This window comes from Podarcis cretensis (genome assembly GCF_951804945.1).
Source record: "Podarcis cretensis genome assembly, chromosome: 5".
Classification (NCBI taxonomy): Eukaryota; Metazoa; Chordata; class Lepidosauria; order Squamata; family Lacertidae; genus Podarcis; species Podarcis cretensis.
The window spans coordinates 14,448,375-14,475,221 of NC_137174.1; the positions used below are offsets into that span (position 1 = coordinate 14,448,375).

General features: G+C 47.9%; 1 protein-coding gene and 1 long non-coding RNA gene across 2 annotated transcripts in view; one reads left to right on the top strand and one right to left on the bottom strand.

Annotated features, from left to right (window-relative positions):
• Positions 1-335: 335 nt before the first annotated feature.
• Positions 336-26,847, top strand: part of LOC307215863 — a 135,344-nt gene continuing 108,832 nt past the window's right edge. The window contains exon 1 of the long non-coding RNA XR_013838687.1: positions 336-509. This is a non-coding gene — a long non-coding RNA (uncharacterized lncRNA). The remainder of the gene's footprint in view (positions 510-26,847) is intronic.
• Positions 2,270-23,797, bottom strand: LOC307215702 (2-hydroxyacylsphingosine 1-beta-galactosyltransferase-like). Its single transcript, XM_079975289.1, has 6 exons — positions 23,663-23,797; positions 15,964-16,808; positions 9,421-9,560; positions 7,627-7,703; positions 5,010-5,229; positions 2,270-3,015 (listed from the first exon to the last, which is right to left on the bottom strand). The coding sequence occupies exons 2-6, from the start codon at positions 16,798-16,800 to the stop codon at positions 2,700-2,702; spliced, it is 1,590 nt and encodes a 529-aa protein (XP_079831415.1). The 5' UTR covers positions 16,801-16,808; positions 23,663-23,797; the 3' UTR covers positions 2,270-2,699.

Sequence of the window (26,847 nt, forward strand, 5' to 3'; positions counted from 1 at the left end):
TGCCTGTGGGTTTCTGATGCGGGTCTCCGCTTCGCCGTAGCGGACGACCCGTTTCTGCGGAGCTCCCCCTTCTCCACTAGAAGAGGGCAGCCATTGCCGTTCGCGCCGCCTCCGGAAGTCCGGAGCTGGGCATGTTTAGCCTGGAGAAGAGGAGGTTAAGGGGTGATATGATAGCCATGTACAAATATATAAAAGGATGTCACATAGAGGAGGGAGAAAGGTTGTTTTCTGCTGCTCCAGAGAAGCGGACACGGAGCAATGGTTCCAAACTACAAGAAAGAAGATTCCACCTAAACATCAGGAAGAACTTCCTGACAGTAAGAGCTGTTTGAGTGGAATTTGCTGCCAAGGAGTGTGGTGGAGTCTCCTTCTTTGGAGGTCTTTAAGCAGAGGCTTGACAACCATATGTCAGGAGTGCTCTGATGGTGTTTCCTGCTTGGCAGGGGGTTGGACTCGATGGCCCTTGTGGTCTCTTCCAACTCTATGATTCTATGATTCTATGATTCTAAGTTACAAGAAAGGAGATTCCAACTAAACATCAGGAAGAACTTTCTGACACTAAGAGCTATTCAACAGTGGAACGGTCTCCCTAGGGAGGTTGTGGACTCTCCTTCCTTGGAGGTTTTTAAGCAGAAGTTAGATGGTCATCTCTCATGGATGCTTTAGCTCAGAGCCCTGCATTGCCGGGGGTTGGACTAGATAACTCTTGGGATCCCTTCCAACAGTAAGCATCTGCAGGAGAATTTTTGGGGGAATCTTCAAAAGACAGTCTTAGAGAGCAGGGCACACAATAGTGCCTGGGTTTGGAGATGGAGGCAGGAAAAACAGTGATTGCTATCTTTTTGACGTTGTAGGTTATGCTTCTAAAGCTTGAGAAGGAACCAGGAGGATGTCCCAAAACACAACCACAACTCCTGCATTAGCACGCTGTGCAAAACCAACAAGCAGACTTGTGGCACCTTCAAGTCTTGTGAGTTACTGCGCGACTCTTCGCTATTCTTGCAACTCCCTGCAGGGAGAATGAGAAGGCCTAGAGAGGGAGAAAGGAGCCCACGTGGTCAGAAGCACCCATCCTGTCCCTCTCTCTCTTCTTCCTTGACCATTCCCTGTTTTCATCCTTTCCTCTTCAAGTTTGCAATGCAGGGGCATTCCAAGTGGGGACAGGAAAGACCTAGGAGAGAAGTTCTTGGGGAAGCAACAACAAAAGAGGGGGAAATCAGGGCAGGTATAATATGTAGGAGGAAAGGGCAGTGTTCCTTCGGTTATTTGAAAGGCTCTAGTAGCGTAGGCTCTAGTGGCGCAGATATGCAGATGACACAACCTTGATGGCAGAAAGTGAGGAGGAATTAAAGAACCTTTTATTGAGGGTGAAAGAGGAGAGTGCAAAATATGGTCTGAAGCTCAACATCAAAAAAACGAAGATCATGGCTACTGGTCCCATCACCTCCTGGCAAATAGAAGGGGAAGAAATGGAGGCAGTGAGAGATTTTACTTTCTTGGGCTCCATGATCACTGCAGATGGTGACAGCAGCCACGAAATTAAAAGACGCCTGCTTCTTGGGAGAAGGGCAATGACAGGCCTAGACAGCATCTTGAGAAGTAGAGACATCACCTTGCCAACAAAGGTCCGTATAGTTAAAGCTATGGTTTTCCCAGTAGTGATGTATGGAAGTGAGAGCTGGACCATAAAGAAGGCCGATCGCCGAAGAATTGATGCTTTTGAATTATGGTGCTGGAGGAGACTCTTGAGTGTCCCATGGACTGCAAGAAGATCAAACCTCTCCATTCTGAAGGAAATCAGCCCTGAGTGCTCACTGGAAGGACAGATTGTGAAGCTGAGGCTCCAGTACTTTGGCCACCTCATGAGAAGAGAAGACTCCCTGGAGAAGACCCTGATGTTGGGAAAGATGGAGGGCACAAGGAGAAGGGGGCGACAGAGGACGAGATGGTTGGATAGTGTTTTCGAGGTTACCAGCATGAGTCTGACCAAGCTGCGGGGGGCAGTGGAGGACAGGAGTGCCTGGCGTTCTCTGGTCCATGGGGTCACGAAGAGTCGGACATGACTAAACGACTAAACAACAACAAAAGTGGCGCAGAACCTTGCTTGCTCAACGTCTCCCAATCATTTAGATCATTCTCGTTGAGGAATGAGGGATCCTCCCTTGTAGCCAAGGATGGGCCAGATTGCCTTCGGTTACACCTCAATCCCAACAAGAACCGCAAACCTGAAATACCTGCTTCTGCCTTCAGATTCACATTCACACTCTGGTTGGAGGGAAGCAATTTGCGGTTTATTTTATTTTATTTAAAAAACGATGCAGTATCACACAAAGGCAAGAGTGCCGTGTGCCAATGAAAGCCGATGAGTACCAGCCGTTTGAAACAAACTTTTAAAGTACCGCTTTTCAGATTCCTTGCAATAATAATAATAAAGGACCTCCCTTTATCCTTACACAATATGGGGCAGTGGCATTCCACAGCTACTCACTCACTCTAAAAAGCATAATCTCTGCTCTCTCCTCGCCGTCTTTCATAGCATGGGAGAATGGCAAAGAGGATGTTGTCCTCTCCAGCATTTCACAGACTTAGATCCCATCTCAAAGCTCCCACAAAGTCCAGCCCTATACACTTTTGGCCTTATCACCGCCCTTATCTATTCTATTCAGAGAGGCACAGTCTACTCAGATCAGAGCCACGTCCTACTGCACTTTCTTCCCTTCCAAGACGTGCCCATTCAAAACGTGGCCATTCAGGTGTGCTGGGTTGACATCGGACCTTCTGTACCGCAAGCTCAGCCTGAAGACAACGTAGACGATGGCTCCCACAAACAGCAGCAGCACCGCCAAAATATCCAAGCAGTAATACTCGTAAAAGGAAAGTTTGTAGAGGGCCGGGCGGAGGAATGGAGCTCCATCGTGGCGAAGGACGTACTCCAGCCAGTAGATTGTCCGGTTGAGGGGAGGAATGGGCTTGTCCAGGTGGATTTCTGAGATCTTCTTGGCAACCTTGGAGAAACTGCAAAAGAGGAACGTCAACAGTAATGCTAGGAGAATGACGTGTCCCCCACTGATTGCTACGTTACCAAATTTTGCCAGGACTCAACGGCACAAAGGATCCATCAGTCATTATCCTGGAGTCCAACAAGGACCAGGACACTAAATCAGAAGCTACAGGACCACCAGCTGATGCTGTTTAGGAGCCCACTGAAACCGAGGCAGGAATTTGGTTCCACAGCCCCAGCACCCATAGAACTGTGGCCTGGACTTTCACAGGGACCTTCCCCTGGGTGTGAAGAGCTTTGCGGTCCAGTGGTGTAAGAAGCACACCAGGCAGGAGGCTCGAGAGCGAAGGTCAAGTGTCCATCTTCAAGCCAGAGTATTAGCAATGTTGTCGAACAAAGGAGGCAAAGCCCAGGAGAGGTGGACTGGAAGCAGAGGCTCAAATGGCCTCAGCTCACCTCAGGCCCTCCTTGGAGAACGAGGCTCACTCGGAGCTCTCCATAGTGCTGTGGCTGCAGCAAGTGGCCTGGTTTGCTGCATCCCATGGGCTCCTCCTGAGGACAGGTCACCATATAATTCATCTGCATATTTCCCAGATTCCTCCATGACAAACTTGTATCTCTTCAGCAGAAACATCTACTGGTAACTGGCCAATTCACCACAGAGCTACAGGCTCTCCTGGTGCCTGCACCCACCCACAGAATAATCTGTCTAGATCAGCTGAATCCATGAGATGGAGAAGCAAACATGCAAATTGAATGCCTCTCTCAAAAACAGTTAACTGAGTTGGGGTGTGTGTCTCTCTGAGTAGTGCTCCATATACCGTATTTTTCGCTCTATAACACGCACCCGACCATAACACACACATAGTTTTTAGAGGAGGAAAACAAGAAAAAAATATTCTAAACGAAACAGTGGATGTATGATTTTTGTGGTTCATGCTGTGGCCACAGACATGTGATTTGACAGTGAGTTTGGAGTAGCTCAATGCAAAAATCCTGAGGATCCATGTGGATCCATGCTTTGTAAGCACGTTTTAAGTGGGGAGGGAAGGGAAAGCACTCAAGGGACAAGGAGCACGCATGGGGCGGGTAGAGAAGGATGCTGCTAATAATGAAGAAGAGGGGTATAAGGGGAGAAGGCTCCTCTCCTCTCCCACTTTGCTCCTTTAAAGCAAGCAGGCTCTGCTTTTCTCCCTCCTCCCCGCTCATCCCCGGCTTAGCGAGCTGAAAAACTTTGCTGCTATGTAGCGAGTTGAGTGGGGAGGAGAGAGGGACAGAGAGCCTGCTTGCTTTAAAGGAACCAACCGGACAGGAGCCGCTTACTCCTTTAAAGAAGGAGCTTTGCTCCTTTAAAGAAGCAGGCTCTCTGTCCCTCTCTCCTCCCCACTCAGCGGCTCTTCTCCCGCTTTGCTCTTTCAAAGCGAGCCATGGAGGAGGGAAGGAAGGGGAACCATGGGTCCTCTGCTCACGACTGCAGCAGATCCCCCTGCCATCCGTAGGCATTCACTCCATAACATGCACAGACATTTCCCCTTACTTTCTAGGAGGAAAAAAGTGAGTGTTATGGTGCAAAAAATACGTTACCTGGAGAAATAAAGTGCATGGTTCATTCACTGTCACAGAACCATAGGCCTCATCACCACTACTGGTATGTAAAAACAATATCATACCATTTTGAACAGCCATGGCTACCCCCCCCAACCCCGCAAAAAACCAACAACCATGGGAAATGTAGTCTCCTAAAAGTCAGAGTTGTTAGGAGGCCCCAAGTCACCTCACAGCTATAATTTCCAGAGTACCCTTTGGGGAGGGATTGACTGTTAAACCAGTCTGGGAACTGTAGTTGTGTGAAGGGAATAGGGGTCTCTTTACAACTCTGTACCCTTAACACACCACACTTCCCAGGGTTCTTTGAGAGAAGGTAAAGGGGACGGGGCTAAAACAGAAATTAACTTATCTATAGAGCCTTTGAATATCTTTGAATAAGGCTACTATTAGGCTGACTTACCTTGGGTCAGTCGTTACTGCCGACAGAGTTTGGTAGAGGCTGTCTTCCGTCACCCGGCCCCAGTCCACGAGGATACCCATCCCTTTCGCCTGAATTCGCGTCATAATATCAAACTGGTCGCCGTAGAAAGGGAAGCCCACAACTGGAATCCCGTGGTAAATGGCTTCAAATATACTGTTCATGCCACAGTGACTCACAAGGACTTTCACACTGGGGTGGCCTGCAACAGAAATCGAGCAATGTTAAAAGCTCGCATCCATAATATCTACTTGAATTACCAAATCTGCTAAACACCATCTATTATGTAGTTTTCTGACTCACTATGAGGCACTCAAGCTATTCAGAGGAGTAGACCCGTTGAAATTAAGAGGCACAACTAACTTAATACTATTAATTTCAATGGTCTTCTCTGAGGAGAACTTAGCTGACAACCATCTACTGAGATTAGGACTGTAGAAATTTGCCATTAAATGTTTTCTGCAAATTGTGCTGAAATTGGATTGACAGATGTGGTCTAGTTTTATAATTAATTAGATGAAAGGGAGCCAAACATTTGACTAAGGAGGAACAGTCAATTCCAAAACTAGGACGTTCCTCTGAAAAATCTAAGCGATTGATGCACGGGCCTCAATTTTACAAAGGACTGACATCATATTCTATGGTTCTCTGTCGTATGGCTACGTTACAACAGCCCACAGACTAATTTGTAATTTGAAGGAAGATTGCTATCGCCCTTTGTACTGATTGGAAATATAACGCTTAAATCTTAACCACTTGCGTTATTGACAGTTGAACTTATCCTATCAATATGTTTACAGGCAACATTTTGTTGCATCCCAAGTTACGCAAGTTGAAGTTTTTCCACACAAGGGTTGACACCCTCCCGCCACAGCTCTCCCTCTTTCCCCAAAAAGCATTGGCCACAATGCAGTCACCACAAAGTTCTCTTGTTAATTCCAGCGCTTAAACTCAACCACGACCAGTGCTTTTCAGTCCTGATTAAGGTATTGTGCTCCCTGTGAAGATTAACAAAAGTTTGCATGGCCAGTTTTGTGTCCTTATTTTACCTTACTAGCAGCTGCCTTGAATTCCCCGCCCCCCAATCAAGCCATTCCACTGCTGTAAGTGTAGAACTGGCGCCTGCTGGATGTTGCTATACTACAATTCCCATCATCCCTGGCCATTAACCATGTTGGCTGGGGCTGATGGAAGTTGTAGTCCAAACTATCTAGAGAGCCCCGAGTTGGCGAATGATGGTGCGGACACATCTGACTTACACTATGTAACTAGATACTTTTTAAAATGGTATTGATATCTATGCATGGCTGATCGGAAGCTGAATAAGGCTGCAGAAGCTCTGAAGACAGTAACTCAAACCATGCATCCATCCCATCATAGGGAGGTCCTAAAATCACTGGCACATCCTTATTAAAAGGCTCTTCAATCAGATTATTATTTATGTAAGCTCTCCTAATATCTGGTGATACAGGCTGGTGACTGCTATAGCCATACAGTGGTACCTCAGGTTACATACGCTTCAGGTTACATACGCTTCAGGTTACATACCCTGCTAACCCAGAAATAGTGCTTCAGGTTAAGAACTTTGCTTCAGGATGAGAACAGAAATTTTGCTCCGGTGGCGGCGCAGCAGGAGGAGGAGGCCCCATTAGCTAAAGTGGTGCTTCAGGTTAAGAACAGTTTCAGGTTAAGAACGGACCTCCGGAATGAATTAAGTACTTAACCCAAGGTACCACTGTACGGCAATACCTGAATGTTTGAGCAGCAAACTGGTGAGCTTTCATGTAATCCTTGTTAGGGTCAAAAAGGAAGTATAAAAATACTTTTATGAAAAAAAAAAAAAGATCTATTTGGGTTACAAAGAAAACGCACTATACAGGACCAAACAGAAGAAGAAGAAGAAGAAGAAGAAGAAGAAGAGGAGGAGGAGGAAGGTAGTTTCCAAAATCTGAAGAGGGCACCGCAACACCCAAAGGTCAAATTAAATAAACATCAGCTGCTCCGCTATCTGTCCCCTTAAGCACATAAGTTTTTTTAAAGCACAAATCGCTGGCATTTGGCTGAAAGGAGGGGAGATTTATGCTCAACTCTGGTCCTAAATCAATTCAGGTACAGTGGTACCTCGGGTTACATACGCTTCAGGTTACATAGGCTTTAGGTTACAGACTCCGCTAACCCAGAAATAGTGCTTCAGATTAAGAACTTTGCTTCAGGGTGAGAAAAGAAATCGTACTCCGGCGGCGCGGCGACAGCAGGAGGCCCCATTAGCTAAAGTGGTGCTTCAGGTTAAGTACGGACCTCCGGAACAAATTAAGTATTTAACCCGAGGTACCACTGTATCCTGGACCAGCAATGTTATAAGAGAAAACAAAAACAAAAACCCATTAGCTTTGCCAGTTATCCAGGACTGGAAAAGACATTGAAGCAGTTCATTTATTCATTTATTCACACAGAGTGTGGAGGGAGAAGGGTTTGCTCTCTCCTTCCGGGCAAGGAAAAGTAACTTGCTCTCATAGAATCATGGAATGGTAGAGTTGAAAGGGACTTCCAAGGGCCATCTAGTCCAACCCCCTCGTTTGGCTGATCCCTTTTCACTTACCCAGCAGATCGTTCTGAGGCAGCCAATCCATCATCAGTGTGTTTTCACCCAAGTTATGTGGTTTCTGACCAGAGTATCTGCCAAAGGACAGTGGGAGGGGGACAGCAAAAGATCCGTCACTTAAAATAAGTTCCTTCCCACCTTACTCAGGGGAGAATGAGAGGAAACGATAAACGTTTAACAATACACAGTGTGTGATGTAATAATACATAGGGTGAAAGTGCCAATTATGTGCAGGTTCTGCATTAAAAAAAAAATGCTGTCTAAAATATAATAACCACTTAACCCTTCTCCCTTGTCCTGAACCATGACCTTACCCTAGCTGCTTTTATACTTGCCAGGAAGAAGATATCTCAAACGTGGGTACCGACAAGATTAGTAAATACCAGTTGACTGCAACTAAAGATTTAGAGTTAAATTGCAACCAGCTATATGCTACCTCTTGGTTTCAATTTGTGGTTCAAATCCCCGCGATGGGGTGAGCTCCCATTGCTCGGTCCCTGCTCCTGCCAACCTAGCAGTTGGAAAGCACGTCAAAGTGCAAGTAAATAAGTAGGTACCGCTCTGGCGGGAAGGTAAACGGCGTTTCCGTGCGCTGCTCTGGTTTCTCCAGAAGCGGCTTAGTCATGCTGGCCACATGACCCGGAAGCTGTACGCCGGCTCCCTCGGCCAATAAAGCGAGATGAGCGCCGCAACCCCAGAGTCGGTCACAACTGGACCTAATGGTCAGGGGTCCCTTTACCTTTACATGCTACCTCTTGGTCTCTCTGGCCAGAGTGCACACACAAACAATTTCTCTTGTTTGCTCCACTCCAACGGTAAAGAACACCATCCCTTCAGCTGCTTGAGAAAGCAACCCAGCTGTGTTAAATGTGGGGAGGAGAATCCCACTTAGAGCAGGAGTGTGCCAAACAGGTACAGTTGTACCTTGGTTGACGAATGCCTTGCGAGTCGAACGTTTTGGCTCCCAAACACTGCAAAGTGAGTGTTTTGGTTTGCGAACGTTCTTTGGAGCCCAAATGTCCGCCGCGGCTTCTGATTGGCTGCAGGAGCTTCCTGCAGCCAATCAGAAGCTGCGCCTTGGTTTCTGAACGTTCTGGAAGTTGAACCGACTTCCGGAACAGGTTCCGTTTGACTTCCGAGGTACCACTGTATAGGAAAGAAGATAAACACTTCCCTTAGAGCAAATCTGCCTGAACCCAGCGGGACTTGCTTCTGAGTAAACGTGCATAGAATCACGTGAGGGTGCTCTTTGGCAGGTGGAAGGGGCAGTTACTGCATCTGGGTGCATTCTCAAACAGCCTGGTCCTTGATGTCTATGACAACTCTCATCTGAAGGGCTGGACCTTTGGCAGAGTGAGATGCTAGGCAGCAGTTGTGACAGCCCCCCACAGCTGTTCCTCCTGAGGCCCCTGCTGGTGGCAGATGGAGCTGTGTGAGCCCACCCTGTACCCCCATAACTATTCTGCCACCCTATTCAGGTGCAATGGTGGACACGATCCCATTAATAGCTTTGGTGTTAAGGTCCAACTGATGGTCCAATTGGCTTCTGTATGCGCAGCATCATCTTGACCTTTCCCCGAGGCAGCAAAATGCCAAAGGCAGATAAAAAGGGGGGAAAGGCAGCCTGATGGGGTGTCCAGATCGGTTCTGCCCCTCTAGAACATGGCCCCCATTTATTTGGGATCTGGGGCAGATTCCACGAATCCACGGCAGTGCAGAGCCATCCCTCCTCTGCTTTGTGGCTGTCTGCAAGCACAATGCAGTTACGGATCACGAAATAACGGGTGTTACCTCCACACAACCTTCTGGGGAAGGCGAGCAAACGCCCCGGCCATCTTTTCCACCAGGTCTTTGGGCAGGACTCGTATACCGATTCCAAAGGAGACCACGACAACACCAGCATCCGCAGCTTCCATCCAGAGACGCAGGCCCTGCACGTATAAAAGCACCCCCAGATTTTCACATCAGAGCAATATCAAGCTTTCTCGCTTCAAGCCCTTCAGGTCTATGGCTGTACTACCCTGAACGTGCCTGATCTCGGAAGCTAAGCAGGGTCAGGCCTGGTTAGTATTTGGATGGGAGACTTCAAACCGTTCAGCTGAGAATAGAAGCCCAGGTAAGACCATACATGGTGGCCTGCCAGGAATTCTGGCAAAGCAGTTGGACTTCTCTGCCCTCCTCCCGTGGGATCCGCATCCTTGCAGACAGCAGACGGTCGCAAAACTAGCTTCCTTTTCGCCAGGGCTCTGAAATCAAACTCAGAAATCTCTCTGCACTGAAAGAATATCAGAGGAAAGGAATCACAGGACAATTCTTATTTAAAACCACTTGTTACCCGTGTCTCCCTTGCTCACACAAAGCATCCGTGTCGTGGCAAACTGGCCTCTGAGCTTAGCTGGTCAACACCCTGGATAGAAAGCTGATAGAAATGATTGAAAGCAATGGCACTATGCAAGTGTTTGAAAGAATGTTTACTTAATATTTGATGGTGTGTGTGTGTGGGGGGAGGGTTGTGGGGATGAATGTGCTCCATTCCTGCTGCAATTCAGGTCATGTCACAACTCTAGGAAGGCCTGCAGTTGGGAGTCTGATGCTCCGACACATTACGTAACTCTGGAAAATCAGGTTCCTCAAAGGCTCAGAGGCACTTGCGGGGACAGCAGGTTCCCTTGCTGCAGAAAGTCACCTTCCATAAACTGGAAAGTGACCTGAACGGTGACAGAAAATTCAACTACTGCACTCATTGGTTAGAACATGGTGTTGATAATGCCAAGGTTGCAGGTTTGATCCCCATATGGGACAGCTGCATATTCCTGCAGGGGGTTGGAACAGAAGGTCCTCAGGGTTCCTTTCCAACTCTACAATTCTATGGTTTTATTACTCATCCCCGTGCACTGCTTTACATTTCAATTAAAGCCTGGCGCCTCCTTCCCTAAGCCCGGGAAGCTTCTCCCAAGCTTAGGGAGGTGCGATGCTCACCTGGGCAACGTTGGGACATTCCTCCTCCCCAATCGCCCCCGCAAGCTGGCGCCTCTGGCCCTAACTGTTCCTCTAAGAAAAATTTCACTGCACACCACGGATTCCTGCACTGCAGTGGGTTGGACTCAGAGACCCTCAAGGTCCCTTCCAACTCTATAGTTCTATGGTTCTATAATGTGCAATGTCTAAGCAATTCTTTGTTAAATGAGTCACCTGCCAGTGATTTAAGCAATGAATGAAGACAGAGCTGTGAGGGACAAGTAACCCTAACCCTAACAGGTCTATACAGTGGTGCCTCGCAAGACGAAATTAATTCGTTCCGCGAGTTTTTTCGTCTTGCGATTTTTTCTTTTTTTCTTTTTAAATAATATTTATTAAAGATTTTCAAATATAACAGAAAAAGAAAAACATCCAAATTTAAAACCTAATTTTCATTGGCATCCTTCCAGGACTTCCCCTCCCCTCCCCCTCTTGTATTCCAATTCTTTCAAATAGATTCAACAAATTCTTACCCCAAATTTTAAAATTATTTATCATTGACTCAATTTAAAAAATATTTTCCCATCCCCTAAAATCGACCTGTTCCCTTCCACGAGTTCCCCTCTTTAATATGCAATACAGATTAAAATAAACAGAAAAATAGAAAAAAGAATAAAATGTAATTTAACACCCTTTGGATTCCAAATTTCCCTCCCCCCTTTCCCAGTTGCGTTCCCAATGTCCGTCAATATCTACTGTCATCCTGGAGCTCCCACATCTAAACCACAGTCCTTCACCGGTCCGCTTTGCCGTCTTTTTATTAGTCTTTGCCGTCTTTTGGTAATCTTTGATTTCACATGTCCAATCTTGGAAGGAGTCTATCTTCCAACTTTGTCCAGTTCTTGTTATTCTTGTTGTTCTTGTTGTTCTCTCTCCTCCTCTTTTTTTTTGTGACCAGCAAAGTCACATTTGTTATAAATTGGATATAAATTGTTTAAAACAAGGAATAATAAGTTACTTTGACTGTTGGGTGTGATCAGGAAGGAAACTGAGTTACTATAATCCCTCTAGAGGAGCTGTGGGACACTACAAGTATTGTTGGCATCGAATTTGAATAGGACTGTCAGGGACTCAGCGGGAGCGCAGGGAGGAGAGGAGATGGAAAGCGAGGGGGAGCAATCCGAGGGCAGCGTAGGAGAATATGACAGCAGCCCGATAGATTCCATGAGCCTCTCCAGCGAATCGGAAGATTCACAGAAGGGGGCGCCGATGGGCAGGGCAAGGGGCGACCCAAGGGGGACACCCCAGAAGCAAGGGGCCAGCGGGGACTCCCAGAGCACCAGTTGCAAATCAGGACCAGCTTCCCCACCAGAGCGTAGTGGGGGGGAGGAGTCCCAGGTGTCAGAGCCCACATATGCACCACCAGCGAGAGAAGATGAGTCAGGGTGGACCACGCCTCCATCGGAGAGCGAGTTAACGGTTAAGAGGAAAGTTGCAGGCTGGGCGCGCGCGCCAAGTTCAAAGGTACAGGCGAGCGGCACAGAAGGTAGCCCGGATAGGGAACCAGGTCCTAAAGCCCACCGGAAGGAGGGGCAAGAATCGTCAGGGTCAGCGTCAGAGGAGTCGAGGAAGGATGAGACCCTAGCGGGCAGGAGGGCCCAGAGGAGAAAGGAATTTAGGAAGAGGTGGAGCAAAGCGAGAGTCTTAAACTGGTGTGGAGGGGGAGGAGACTCAGACAGGACTTCGCCGGTCTAAGCTCGGGACGTAGAGCTGCACGCTGCGGCTTTGAAATGGAGACTGAATCTCAATAAAGACTTTTGTACATAACTACAGCCTAGCGTTGGTCCTCTGTGAGCTGGGACCTGGAGGCAGCTCTGACAAGGACTTTTTATCTCCTGGGAAACTGCAGAAATGGAACACTATTTTGTCTACAGAGGTCTACACACTAAAGGAGACAATAGATTTATCTATTGAAGAATGGAAGGGACTTGACGTAATGTTTTGTTCCTGAATAACAAAGCCTCTGCAGAGGAATTAGAAGCTTTTTGGAATTAGAACATTTGTGCAGGAGAGCAGGAAAATAAAAAAAAAGGAGGAGGAGAGAGAACAACAAGAACAACAAGAATAACAAGAACTGTTAAGAGACGCCTGCTTCTTGGGAGGAAAGCAATGACAAACCTAGATAGCATCTTAAAAAGTAGAGACATCACCTTGCCAACAAAGGTCCGTATAGTAAAAGCTGTGGTTTTCCCAGTAGTGATGTATGGAAGTGAGAGCTGGACCATAAAGAAGGCAGATCGCCGAAGAATTGATTCTTTTGAATTATGGTGCTGGAGGAGACTCTTGAGAGTCCCATGGACTGCAAGAAGAACAAACCGATCCATTCTTAAGGAAATCAGCCCTGAGTGCTCACTGGAAGGACAGATTGTGAAGCTGAGGCTCCAATACTTTGGCCACCTCATGAGAAGAGAAGACTCCCTGGAAAAGACCCTGATGTTGGGAAAGATGGAGGGCACAAGGAGAAGGGGACGACAGAGGATGAGATGGTTGGATAGTGTCTTCGAAGCTACAAACATGAGTCTGACCAAACTGCGGGAGGCAGTGGAAGACAGAAGTGCCTGGCGTGCTCTGGTCCATGGGGTCACGAAGAGTCGGATACGACTAAACGACTAAACAACAAAAGACCAGCAAAGTCCTCGTAACAAAGTTCTCTTTTTGTTCTTCCGCTTTGACAGCTCCTTTGACAGCTGTCAAAACCTCTATTTCTCCTCTCCCGGCGCTCTTACGGATCGCTCCCGGGGTTTCCGGGGGGGGGGTGTGTTGCCTTTTAATTCACATTCCACTTTTCTCCTCCAGCCCAGTCTTATAATTTTCCATCGCGAAGTTAATAATTTTATCAAAAAAAGGTTGCACTCGATCTTAGTTGTCAAATCCTTTGCTTTAGCTCCTCTACAACAGGGGGGAGGCTGACTTCCTTTTTGCACCTCCCCCGCTCGCTCCGAATTTAAAAAGAATTTTCCCCCTTTTTTAATCCAAGTTCCAATTACTCACGGGTTATTCTTTTAAAGTCCAAATTTTCAATGGAAGAAGTCAGCGTTCTCCGTCGAATGGCATGCGGCTTCGCTCGGCAGGGGAAGCGGAGGACTCACAGCACCACCACCCCCCCTGTCACCCACTCCGCAGCCTTTAAAAAGGCTCCTTCGTGGGTCGGGGGGACGCAAACGGTGCCCGCCGAGTCACCATGCCCATGGGTTTCAGCGCCCATGGTTTTTGAGGGTCCCCACGTCGCCGGCGCGGTAGAACCCAGCCCCTGCCGAGCAGGCTCCCTCCGGAGCTCGGAGGGAGTCCGCCATTCGGCGATGGCGCCAACCCGGAAGTCCGTCCTGCTATTTTTTCGTCTTGCGAAGCACGGACTTTGGAAAAGCTTCAAAAATCACCAAAGTCTTCAAAAACCTCAAAAAAGGCTACCACAGCGCGTGCTATGAGTTGCTCTTCGAAGTGAATGCACGGTTTTAAGAAAAAGGAAACAAACTTGCAAGACAAAGGAAACAAACTTGCAAGACGTTTTCGTCTTGCGAAGCAAGCCCATAGGGAAATCCGTTTTGCGAAGCAACTCAAAAAGTGAAAAACTCTTTCGTTTTGCGAGTTTTTCGTCTTACGAGGCATTCGTCTTGCGAGGTACCACTGTATTTGTAATGGTGCAATTGGAGTAATAATAATAATTTTATTAATTATACCCCGCCAACTGCCTGGGTTTCCTCAGCCACTCTGCGCAGCTTACAGCATATATGAAAACATAATAAGACATCAAACATTAAAAACTTCCCAATACAGGGCTGCCTTCAGGTATCTTCTAAAACTTGTGTAGATCTTTATCTCCTTGATATCTGAAGGGAGGGTGGTTCACAGGGAGGGTGCCACTATCGAGAAGGTCCTCTGCCTGGTTCCCTGTAACTTTGCTTCTCACAGTCAGGGAACAAGCAGAAGACCCTTAGGAGGACCTCAGTGTCCTGGCTGAATGATGGGGGTGGAGACGCTCCTTCAGGAATACTGGGCCGAGGTCATTTAGGGTTTTTAAGGTCAGCACCAACACTTTGAATTGTGCCTGGAAATGTACTGGGAGCCAGTGAAGATCCTTTAGTGTGCATGCAGCCCAGGTTATGTATTATGTGGTCTCGGTGGTCACTCCCAGTCACCAGTCTAGCTGCCGCATTCTGGATTAGCTGTCGTTTCCGAGTCACCTTCAAAGGTAGCCCCACATAGAGCGCATTGCACCAGGACACATGCCAGCAGGGGCTTCAGACTCTGAGCTTTTTATTTTATTTTTTAAAAAGGAAGTCTTTAGCCCTTCTAGAAAGAGAATTTCAAAGTTTAATGTGCAGGGAGCTGTCTATACCAGAGGTGGAATGCTGGGGCCTGTTTGCCTTCTCTTCGCTTTGCTGCTCAGTGGCTTCGTGGAGCAAACAGGAAGCAGCTGCTCTGGTCATGGAAGTGTTTTGGGGGAATGCGTGTGTGGAGCAGTGGAAGAAGATGCTCAGGATCTGCTCCACTTGTTTTGTTTTCCTACCATCCATCCACAGGATGGTACTTTTTTAAAAAAATGTGTATGTTGGGATGTGGAGGGAATTGCGGGAATCACCCATCACTCATTTTGCTGCCTGCCGGCCATGTGGCAGGCAGCAAAATGAGTGATGGGCGATTCCCGCAATTCCCTCCACATCCCAGCACACACAGCTGAATATGAGGGTGATGGGAGGATGTGGCATCCTCTTCTTGTTTCAGATGCCTGCCGCACAGCAGCAGTTATTCCTAAGTCGTTGGCGCATATCTTTATGTGTGCATGCAGCCCAGGGCAAAGGCATCATTATCAGCATCCCATTTCCTCTGATTGTTCCCAAGTTTTGTTTTTTTGGAGGCGAGGGGCGGGGCGGGGGGAGCTCAGTGCAGAGATCGCACCATCATTTATTTCCTGATTGTTCTCAATTTGTTGGGTTCTTTTTGGGGGGTGGGGGAAGATGCCAGTGCAAAGGCATTGTCAATATTATCAGCTTTCCCCAGATTGCTCTCCAGTTGTTTGCAGAGTGCAGAGTCATTATCACCATCATAATTATTATCACTTTTTTGGGGGGTGGGTGGGACACCCATTGCAGGGCATGATTATCACCCTCACCTTTTCCCTCTGTATGACCCACCACAGGGACTGTTCCAGGCCATTTTGGGGAGTGGGTAGCACAAAGGAGGAAATTTTATCACCCTCTCCGCACACACAGCTCTTCTTGTAGGAATTTACATTTATTTAGGTGAACAAATGCCCCACATCCACCCACCCACATACCATAAATCTGCCACTGGGTGTATTGCGTTCCATTTACATACCTCTGGGAGAGGCTTGGCAGGCTCTGTGAGAATCCCCCCGGTGAAAACCACATGGGGAAGCAAAGGTCGCGGGAAGTCAAGCACCACTTCGTTGCACAGGAAAAAGAGGCTGGAGCCTTGGATAATCTCCAGTATGGATTTCTGCGGCTCCACCCCATGTTTCGCCATTAGGTGGTCAAATTTGGGCATGATGAACAGCCTGGTGGCTACACGAGAGATGATGAAAACCACGATGTTCCAAGTCCGGCCGAAAAAGCCCATCTGATCAGTCATCAGGGAGTTAAATTCGGGGACGTAGGCCACAGGTGAAGTGGCTCCAATCTCAGCAGGAAACCAAAAGCCAGTGGAGAGGGCCACATAATTTACACCTAGGACGTGGGCGACAATGAAGCCACATATTTCGTTGGGATCGACCAAGACCAAGTCAAACTCCTCACTCTGAAGTTGCTGCAGGAGGATTTTATTTCCCAGTATAAAGTCACAGTTCTCCAGGTACTTCTCCAGGATGGAAAAGAGCTGCATGGAGGTCATCTTCCCCTCAAACATTTGCTTCAGCAACTCCTGCAGCCAGTCATCGGCGCTTTCCGTGCTGAAGACCCCTTGGTAATCTTGCACTCTGTAGCCCCGGGGAAAAGGCTCCACGACTCGACCTTCGTGGAGGAGGAGGACGGCATCGTGACCCCGGCTGCTTAACGCTTCCGCTACCCGTACAAAGTTATGCAGGTGGCTGTCGAAGACGATGGTGGGCACCAGCAGGACTTTGGCACTGTGGCAAGGAAGTACGCAAACGGCTACTGCAGCAAAGAGGGCGGCCACAAGGTGTAGGCAATGCTTCATGTCAATTGCTGCAGAGAAAGAGAAAAAGTCAGTCCTCATCCTTTAGCAGTGCAAGTTGGGAAGGGCTCACAGTGCGGGCCAGGTGTGGAGGAAGCAGAGCAAATTAAATGCATTTCTACCTTACTTAGGTAAAGGTAAAGGGACCCCTGACCATTAGGTCCAGTCGTGACCGACTCTGGGGTTGCGGCGCTCATCTCGCTTTATTGGCCAAGGGAGCCGGTGTACAGCTTCCAGGTCATGTGACCAGCATGACTAAGCTGCTTCTGGCGAACCAGAGCAGCGCACGGAAACACCGTTTACCTTCCCGTCGGAGCGGTACCTATTTATCTACTTTGACGTGCTTTTGAACTGCTAGGTGGGCAGGAGCAGGGACCGAGCCATGGGAGCTTACCCCGTCAAGGGATCCAAACCGCCGACCTTCTGATTGGCAAGTCCTAAACTCTGTGGTTTAACCCACAGCGCCACCTGCGTCCCTCTCTACCCTATTTAGTGTAATGCAAATCAAAGTGTTTGATCACAGAACCTGCAGTTCTGTGCAATTTTTTTATATATACATACAGATGTGCAGCACCAACAGTGTGTCTGGCATTTTACAGGGTGCACATGGCGACAGATCTGTACAACAATCTGTTAGAAACTCAGATACATAGGCTAGGCGCCAAAGGGCTCCTGGAACCAGAGTTTCAGCTGCCAAAACAGAAAGTCTAGTTGCCATTTTGGGGCAAGATGGCCCCAATGCCTTATTTTTCAAATGATGGACTGACTGTGATTGATTCTCAGTTAAACACCTGGATAGTTCAGAGGACCACCTTGAGCGAGGTTAAGAGCTCTGAGAACTTAAAGAAGAAAAGTCACTTGAACCAGGGTCATAGGAGCCTATTCCAACCTCTTTTTCCTAATTACGACATGGACCATTCATAACGTAAGAATATTCTTCACAACTTTGAGCAGGGCACTAGGGCAGGGTAAAGAAAGACAAGCGACAACAATGAACTGTAACATCGTTCACTGCTCCTGCTCAGGCTGCACAGAAAAAGCATTTTAGTTCCTGAAATTGCTTCTGATTGTGCAGGTAAAATATAACTGATAGAATTTTCAACAGTGGCCCCAGCCTGGTGTAACGCTCTGTCTCATGAGACCAGGGCCCTGCAGGATCTGATTTCTTTCCGCAGGGCCTGTTCCACCTAGCCTTTGGCTTGGAATCAACTTGATCCCCTCCCCCTCTTTCCTTTCTCCTTCTATGGGGACTTCCCTGGCTTTTTTTTCTGGCCCACATAGGACCAGTCTGGATAGTTGGCATATTAAATATGCAAAGCTACTGCAACAGTTCAGAAGCACTGTTATCAGTTCCAAAGATCAGCATATTGTGATGGTGGTGGAATATCATTATGCATTTTGTTAACATGCAAAATAAGGTCTAACCAAGTCTAACCTGATTCCATAGTAAGCAGTTATTTTAAAACAGGAACCTGTTAGGAATGCATTCAGCACAAGGGAATCTACATATTTAAGGAAGCTATGCAACTGCTTTTAGTGCAATCAGTGCCAACTCTACTAAACATGTAAACATACACTTGCAAACGTAAATGTTAATTTTGTATGGCAGGCTAGTTTCTACAGAAACTTGCAGGCAGGCATTATCAGAGTTCAAAGGCACATTTCAGCCAGGAGGGTGCAAAGCAGGGCTGGCAAGGAATATGTCCTGGGGAGAGTGGGAGCAGCTGGTGAAGGAATTGTGAGTTGTGTAGTGTTGTGAGGGCCAAGCTGAGAGAGGTACAGAGTGGCACATTTGCCTCACCAGCCTGAGGTTCCAGAGTAAGAATAGGGTTTTGCCCAGTTCAAAAATTGGGAAGGTGCAGGCTAAGCAGACTCCAGGCAAAGAGCAGCAAACACAAGGTTTCACCTCACTTTCTTTTGAATTACTTTCTCTCCGGCCTGTTATGCAATGAGCAGAGACAATGCCGGCTCAGATTTTGGCACGTTTTGAGCCAAGCAGACGAAAGGTATAAGAACTCCATTAGGCACACCCAATCCAATGCAGAGTTGTGACACCTACTTAGGTAATTATAGCCAGCAGTGAGAAACCTGATTAAGACATTTCATCATTTAAACAGGCATTTGACAGACTTCCCCACCAAGATTATTTAGTCAGAGCAAGAAAGGCGTCACTTTTTCAGAATACTCCTGAGAATATAATAATCCCGCTCCCAAGAGATAGTGGAATATGACCACATACACTGATGAAGCAATATTCCTCCAGTGTTTTCTACTATCTTGATTAATACTGGCAGCCACAGGTTTTGACAGCCAAGCTAACAGAAGTCAGGTACTGCACTGCCTTGCTTTCCCAGTCGCGGGCAGGGGACACCCTCTAAATAAAATAATCATAACAATATTAGCTGCCCATCTGACTGGGTTGCCCCAGCCACTCTTGGCAGCTCCCAACAAAACATTAAAAACACAATAAAACATCAACTATTAACAACTTCCTGTAAGAGGGCTGCCTTCATATGTCTTCTCAAAGTCAAATAGTTGTTTTACCTGTTTGACATTTGATGGGAGGGTGTTCCACAAGGTAAATCCTGGCTATGCCCATGAGTCTGGTCTTTTGATCCCAATGAACTGTAAATGAACAACCTGCGCTTATGGCTATGTGACTGAATCCCACCCCAGAATAGCAGTCTAGGGGCACCCAAAGATTCGTCTGTCCAATTAGTGCACAGATAGGGAGCCTGTGTCCCTTCTGCAGATGTTGCTCACCATCTTCCCTTACCATCAATTGGCCTTGCTAGCTGAACCTGATAGGAACTGGAGTCCAACAATATTGGGATGGAAGACCCTCCAAGTGTCCCTATTTTCCAGGGACATCCCTGATTTAGAGAAACCGTCCCGGTTTCTGATTTCATCCAGTAATTTCATCCTGCTTTTCCTTAAGATGCCCCTATTTTCATTGGAGAAATGTTGGGAGGGTATGGAATGGCATGAATTTCCCTATCCCTGAGTTGGTGCTGGAGCCAGATTAGCAGAAGCGGCTGCTGAGGCTTTGTTCCAACAAGGTTTTGGGCAACTTCCAGTCTTTTCTACAGAACACACTCAAACTTCAGGCTGAATGGGATGTGGCACACATGGGAAGAACATGCAACGTCACTCAACAGTTTATGTGTCCCCAATGTTATTGCATGTTTTTATCTATTTCTTTAGTCTTTTTTTTTAAGGTTAGCTTAAAAGAGTACCGGCTGCTCTTCTCCCCAAAGCTCTCAGGGAGCTACGCCTTGCCGGAGGGTTGGACTAGATGACTCTCAGGGTCCCTTCCAAATCTACAGCTCTAGGGATTTTAGGGAGGTTTACATTAATGAAAACAGTGGAACATGGTGGGGAGGAACGCAGCACAGAATTGTTTTTAAAGCTGAAGAAGAAGAAGAGGAGTTTGGATTTGATATCCCGCTTTATCACTACCCTAAGACGAAGAAGAGTTTGCATTTGATATCCCGCTTTATCGCTACCCGAAGGAGTCTCAAAGCGGCTAACATTCTCCTTTCCCTTCCTCCCCCACAACAAACACTCTGTGAGGTGAGTGGGGCTGAGAGACTTCAGAGAAGTGTGACTAGCCCAAGGGCACCCAGCAGCTGCATGTAGAGGAGCAGGGAATCAAACTCGGTTCACCAGATTACGAGTCCACTGCTCTTAGACAGATTTTTTTTTTAAAAAAAACACCTTTGGCAAATTTAATGGTTTTCACCTGGCACCGAAAATAAGAAGAAGAAAGACAGTGTCAGAAAAACTTGGGGAAAGGATTTCATAAAGTGGTACCATTGTTGAAAAGACCTTGCATCCACTCACAATATCTCCCTCACAACAAGTAACTGTGGGTTTCTATAACAGTCCCATTGCATTCAAAAGGGCCGACTGCCTGGTAAGTACATGCAGGGCTGCTGCGGGCCTAATCCAAGAACTTTCGCCGCCTGAGGCAAAGGACAAGATGGCAGTCCCTCCCATTCTGTGGACAAGAGCCAAGCAGACTAGCTGCTGAATCTTACTTTACTGGCAACACTACAGCATCCACCACTGCCTCTGAAGGCAGCAGGCTATCTCAGGGGGTGCAAGGCAGACCAGGTCACACACACACAGAGCTCTGCCTTCTCCTCACCTGTCAGCATTTGCCTCCTGAGGCAGCTACCTCCCTCTGCCTCATGACAGGGCCGGCCCTGGATTGGCCGGCCCCATCTTAAGACTGCAGCTGTATTGAAGATCTTAAGACTGCAGCTGTACCCTGTCCTGTACCAGCGGCACATTTTCCTACAATGCCTTTTAAAACAAAAGCAAAGGGCAGTCACTCCTATATTAAATTTAGAATCATAGGTTTGTAGAGTTGGAAGGGACCCTGAGGATCATCTAGTCCAACCCCACGCAATGCGGGAATATTCAGCTGTCCCATGAGGGGATCAAACCTGCAACCTTGACATTTTAGAGCACCGTGCTCTAAAACCAACTGAGCTAATTTGCTTCCTTGTGATTTTTAAATTGATCCAACCACTGCTAGGCCAGGGATGGGCAATCTCCATCTGTTAGGGGCCACGTTCCCTCAGGGATCATCTGTTGTGGGGGCAGGGGGAAAACACCCATCAATCTGCCACCTCCTCTTATTACCCATCACCTTCCTGTCTAGCAGGCCACAGGAGGAAAGGAAGGTTTCTCCTGCCAGAAGTCTGAAAGGCCAAAGCCAGGCTTAAGACCCCCAAACTCAGGCTGAAGGCTACAGGCTTCCCATCCCTGCCTTGCACGATGTTCCTTCTTCTGTACAGTCATTACAGGCTCAGATAGCCTCCTTTACCTGAGGTTGCCCTATGGGGCAGGGACAGGATTAGCGGTTGTCCCTGTCAAACTGGCAACTGCTGGCACCAAATCTTGCCTAGTTGCCGCTGGGTCACTGCACCCTCCCTCCCAGCAAACCAGCAGCACCATCTACCCTAAGCAGGTAAGTGGCTGTTCAAAGAAGCCCCTGCCTCCACTCTCTCCGCCACAGACTCTCAGAATGAGATGGACCCAGCGTTCCTGGCCGGAGGGAGCTGACAGGTGAGCACAGCTGCTGCTGCTGCTGCTGTTCCAGCTCCCAGCTGGGCCTTTCTTATAATTATCCTCACATTTTTATCCTGCCTTTCCTCCAAGGAGCTCAGGGCACCTTACACAGATCTTCTGGAGAGACAGTGTGGTGTAGTGGTTAAGAGCGGTAGACTCGTAATCTGGTGAACCAGGTTCGATTCCCCGCTCCTCCACATGCAGCTGCTGGGTGACCTTGGGCTAGTCACACTTCAGTATCTCAGCCCCTCTCACCTCACAGAGTGTTTGTTGTGGGGGAGGAAGGGAAAGGAGAATGTTAGCCGCTTTGAGACTCCTTTGGGTAGTGATAAAGCCAGATATCAAATCCAAACTCTTCTTCCCCTCCCCAGTTTTATGCTCAAAACAACCCTGTAAGATAGTTTGGACCGAGAGACAGCCCAAGGTCACCCAGTGGATTTCACGGCTGAGTAGGAATTTGGACCTTTGCCTCCCAGGTCCTGGGTCCAACATTTTAACCACTGCCCCACACTGCCTCTCTAGCCTTGCCTGTGCTGTGCAGGCAAGCAAGGAGCAGAGGTGGCTCTGCAGGAGCAGTGTCTGCTGCCTCCATGTTCATCTCCTTCTCCTGGGTAGCACAAGAGCAGGGTTGCACAATTTTTCAGCTTCCCAAAGACCGGATGGTAGAGCATCCATCCTTTCTTTGTTTGCCAGGAGATTAGGTAAAGAAGCTGAGCCAAGCAACAGTCACCTCCATTGCATTACCCAGTGCATTTCCACATCCCTGTTGTAATCACCAAATCTTTCGGGGCAACTGGTTTATATATTGCACAAGGCCTGCGCATCAAGGGCAGTTGCACACCCAGAATTTAGAATCATAGCACTGCAGTCTCCAAGAGTCATCTAGACCAACCCCTGCAACGCAGGGACCTTTCGCCCAATGCAGGGCTTGAACCCACAACAAACGATTAAAAGACCTGTGTCCAGCTACACTTGCCAGGCAGTGATTAGATCCTACCCAGGAAGCGCCCTCCGTGGGAAGCGAGGGGAAAGGGAAAGATGGGGTGTCAACTGCTGGAGGAGAGGTCACAGAGCCTTCCGGGGTGCAAGCAAACCAGAAAGGACCATTGCTCCACGGCGTCATCGTACAACCTCCGCGCACACCGGTCACAAGAACTAAAAAAAGCCAAAACTGCTGCCAAGGTCCCGTTTGCGATCGCTGAAATATTGCAAAGCACGCTTTTGAATTCTGGTGCTGGGGGAGACTCTTGAGAGTCCCATGGACTGCAAGAAGATCAAACCTCTCCATTCTGAAGGAAATCAGCCCAGAGTGCTCACTGGTAGGACAGATCCTGAAGCTGAGGCTCCAATACTTTGGCCACCTCATGAGAAGAGAAGACTCCCTGGAAAAGACCCTGATGTTGGGAAAGATGGAGGGCACAAGGAGAAGGGGACGACAGAGGACGAGATGGTTGGACAGTGCTCTCGAAGCTATGAACAAATTGCGGGAGGCAGTGGAAGGCAGGAGTGCCTGGCGTGCTCTGGTCCAGGGGGTCACGAAGAGTCGGACACGACTAAACAACAACAAACATTGAGCCCAGCCCCCCCTCACCTGCCCGGCCTGGAAGCGCCCCTGGGAGATGAGTTAACATTGAAGCGAAGGGGGAAGAGGGTGCTAATGCGTAAACGCGTCCCTTAGAGAGGAGGATGGAGGTGGCGGGGTGGGGAGAGGACAACGCAGCAGGGAAAACCCCAAGGAGAAAAGCCCACAACCCACCCCCATCCACCCGGGACCCTCTTTGCCCACCTTGCCCGCCCGCGGAAGCGGGGTCCCTGGCGTCCGTCTGCTGCTCCCCAGTGCCTCGTCTGGTGGCTGGGCTGGCTTTGCTCCTCTCCCATCTCTTGCCTTGCGCTTCCCGCCCCGGGCGGCGGGGAGAACAGGCGGGGCGGGGATCGGCCCACGGGAGGCACTCCTACCGGCAGCGGGAGGCCAGGCCTCGCCGCCTTTCCGAGGCGGCCCTGCCTGCTCTCCGCCTAAGCCCAGAAGCCAAGATGGGGTCCCTCTGGCCCGGCGGGGGGTGGGGATAGGGCCCTCTCCAGGAGTGCCAATTGAATAACACATTGGGGAGGGTGGTGTCCAGGTAAGCCCTGCCCTGCATAATAGATCGCAAGACCCGGACGCACACATTATTTTTGGTTTTTTTGTTTTTTTTAAAATATATTTATGGGGGTTTTACAAACAAAAAAAGAGAAGGTAATTACAGAATAAAAAGGAAAAAGTTACAAATACAAAAATACGAAAAAGAAATACACAATACCTGGAAAATAAAAAACAATTAGGAAAAAAAACCCCAATCTTTTCATATCTTATATTTCGTTTACTTGTTTCCTGACCTCCTCACACCTCCCTTTTTTGTATTCCAGTTCAAATGGTTAATTCAGCAAATCCTTTCCCTCTTTGTTTTTATCTTAATTCTATATCTTAACATATTATAGCTTCATATTTTCATCTGATTATCAATCCATTTTTTACATACTCTTTTTAGCCTTGTTGCTAAAGCCGTTTCATTTCAATCCAACATCATTTTAACATTCATTAATTTTACAATGTTTCTGCAAATAGTCTTTAAATTTCTTCCAATCTTCTTCCACCAACTCTTCTCCCTGGTCTCGGATTCTGCCAGTCATTTCCGCCAGTTCCATATAGTCTATCACTTTCATCTGCCATTCTTCCAAGATGGGTAGATCTTGTGTCTTCCAATACTTTGCGATAAGTATTCTTGCTGCTGTTGTAGTGTACATAAAGAAAGTTCTATCCTTCTTTAACACCAATTGGCCGACCATGCCCAGGAGAAAGGCCTCTGGTTTCTTCGGAAAGGTATATTTAAATACTTTTTTCAGTTCATTATAGATCATCTCCCAGAAAGCCTTAATCCTTGGGCACGTCCACCAAAGGTGAAAGAATGTACCTTCAGTGTCTTTACATTTCCAACACTTGTTATCGGGCAAATGGTATATTTTGCAAGCTTGACTGGTGTCATGTACCACCTGTATATCATTTTCATAATATTCTCTCTTAAGGCATTACATGCCGTAAATTTCATACCTGTGGTCCATAACTGTTCCCAGTCAGCAAACATAATGTTATGTCCAACATCTTGTGCCCATTTTATCATAGCAGATTTAACCGTTTCATCCTGAGTATTCCATTTCAACAGCAAGTTATACATTCTTGATAGATTCTTAGTTTTGGGATCTAACACATTATTTTTGAATGGCAATACCCATCAATTTCGGGGAGGCCCAGCCCCCTCGAATATTTTATTGAGCGGCTTGGACCTTGGCCCCTAAGAGTTGGCTCCTCTGCGGCCCTCTGAGGGAATTGGCGGGACAGGGTCCCGTGGGGCTTGCTTTCGGGTACGCGTGTAAAATTGCACCGCTTTGGATACCTCTCCAGTCTCCAAGGGGTGCGCAAGACGCACAGCGCCACGCATGGTTGGACCCTCAGCCGTCTAACAGACTTAAGCAGAAGAACGTGGGCGGGATTTCCCCCACCACCACCACGTTTTTTTAAGCCAGTAAGTCCTGGGCTTGGCTGGTTGGTTCAATTTCTAGTGGAAGGAGATGGAAGCTAAGGCCCCGGTGGCATAGGGTGGCGTAATAGCGGCTGAAGGTGTTGTACCGTCGGGCCTTGGGAGAGCAAGGCTTGCTAGCATCCCCGCGCATCTCGCTGGGTGCACGCCCGCTAACCAACCCGCAGAGCTGCTGCGAGGATAAAATGAGGGAACCGCGGGCCACCTGTAGCTCCTTGCAGGAGATCTGGGAGGTGAATGTTACAACGCAGAGACCCCGCACGCAAAGGAAGAGCGGTTTGAAAAGGCAACCCCTGCGCCATCTGACCCAAAAGGCAACATGGGGATGCTTCAAGCAAGCAAGCAACCCGTCTGGTGTGTGCCTGTCTCATTTCACCACCACCCCTCTTCTCTCTCTCTCTCTCTCTCTTTTTTTTTTAAGGAGAGGCAGCTGCTCGGCAGGTGCAACTAGACAGGACCAGACATGCCAGCAAGCTGCCATTCAGCCTACACAAGATGGGCAGGCACCTGTTTCTCATTGCGAGGAAGAAGCTGGAGCACCTTCTTCGAAACCCACGCCATCAAAGCTCAGCCAGATCTTTCTCTGCCTGTTGCCAAATTCACAGAAGGAAAAGCCTCGCCAAAGGGAGAAGGGGGCGGCCTCTGTTTCCCTCTCATCAACTGCGGCAACCAAGGTACCAATTTGCCACAACACCCAGTTTCAATTTTATGGGGAGGCTGGGCAGGGTGATGTCTGCTGCTCCAGTAAGTTTCACATTTGGGATCAGCATTAAAGTGGATGCCCTCCTGCAGGTTGGGGAAAAAACACCTGGCGCCTTCTCTGCTGCTTGCAGAGTGGCACTGGGCAAAGGACTGAAACCCTTCTCTCCCTGCCTCCCTTTATTCATAGAAGCATAGAATTATAGGGTTGGAAGGGACAGCCCAGAGGGAAGTTTTTAATGTTTGATGTTTTACTGTGCTTAATGTTTTAATTGTTAGAGGCTGCCCAGAATGGCTGGGGCAACCTAGTCGGGTGGTCAGCATAAAAATAAATTATTATTATTATTAACAATCCGACACCCACTACTGCTCAGTGGCATAGCCTCTCACAGGGCTGTTGCAATCCGTAACTTATTAACTGTAATTTATTATTATTAAAAACATCTTATTACGAGTTACTGAAACCAGGCTAGCAGACTCTAAAAACAAGCTATGGATTGCAACCACTCTGTGAGGCTAAGCTGCCATTGAACATTATTATTTATTATTATTATTAATCATCTTTTTCTTTGACGATCACTCGTAGTTGAGTAAGATTGTCTTCCATAAACACGGCTTTAACAATGAAACCGTAAGTGACTGTGGAGGCCAATTCTGGATCCACACGTCCTTCCACAGTGGGGACATTGGTTTCTGGGCG

Coding starts and splice junctions, on each gene's coding strand:
- LOC307215702 (XM_079975289.1), bottom strand. CDS start 16,800: ATGAAGCATTGCCTACACCTTGTGGCCGCCCTCTTTGCTGCAGTAGCC. Junction 9,561..15,963: donor CTGCCAAGCCTCTCCCAGAG/GTATGTAAATGG, acceptor TTATACGTGCAG/GGCCTGCGTCTCTGGATGGA. Junction 3,016..5,009: donor GCAGTAACGACTGACCCAAG/GTAAGTCAGCCT, acceptor CCTCTTTTGCAG/TTTCTCCAAGGTTGCCAAGA.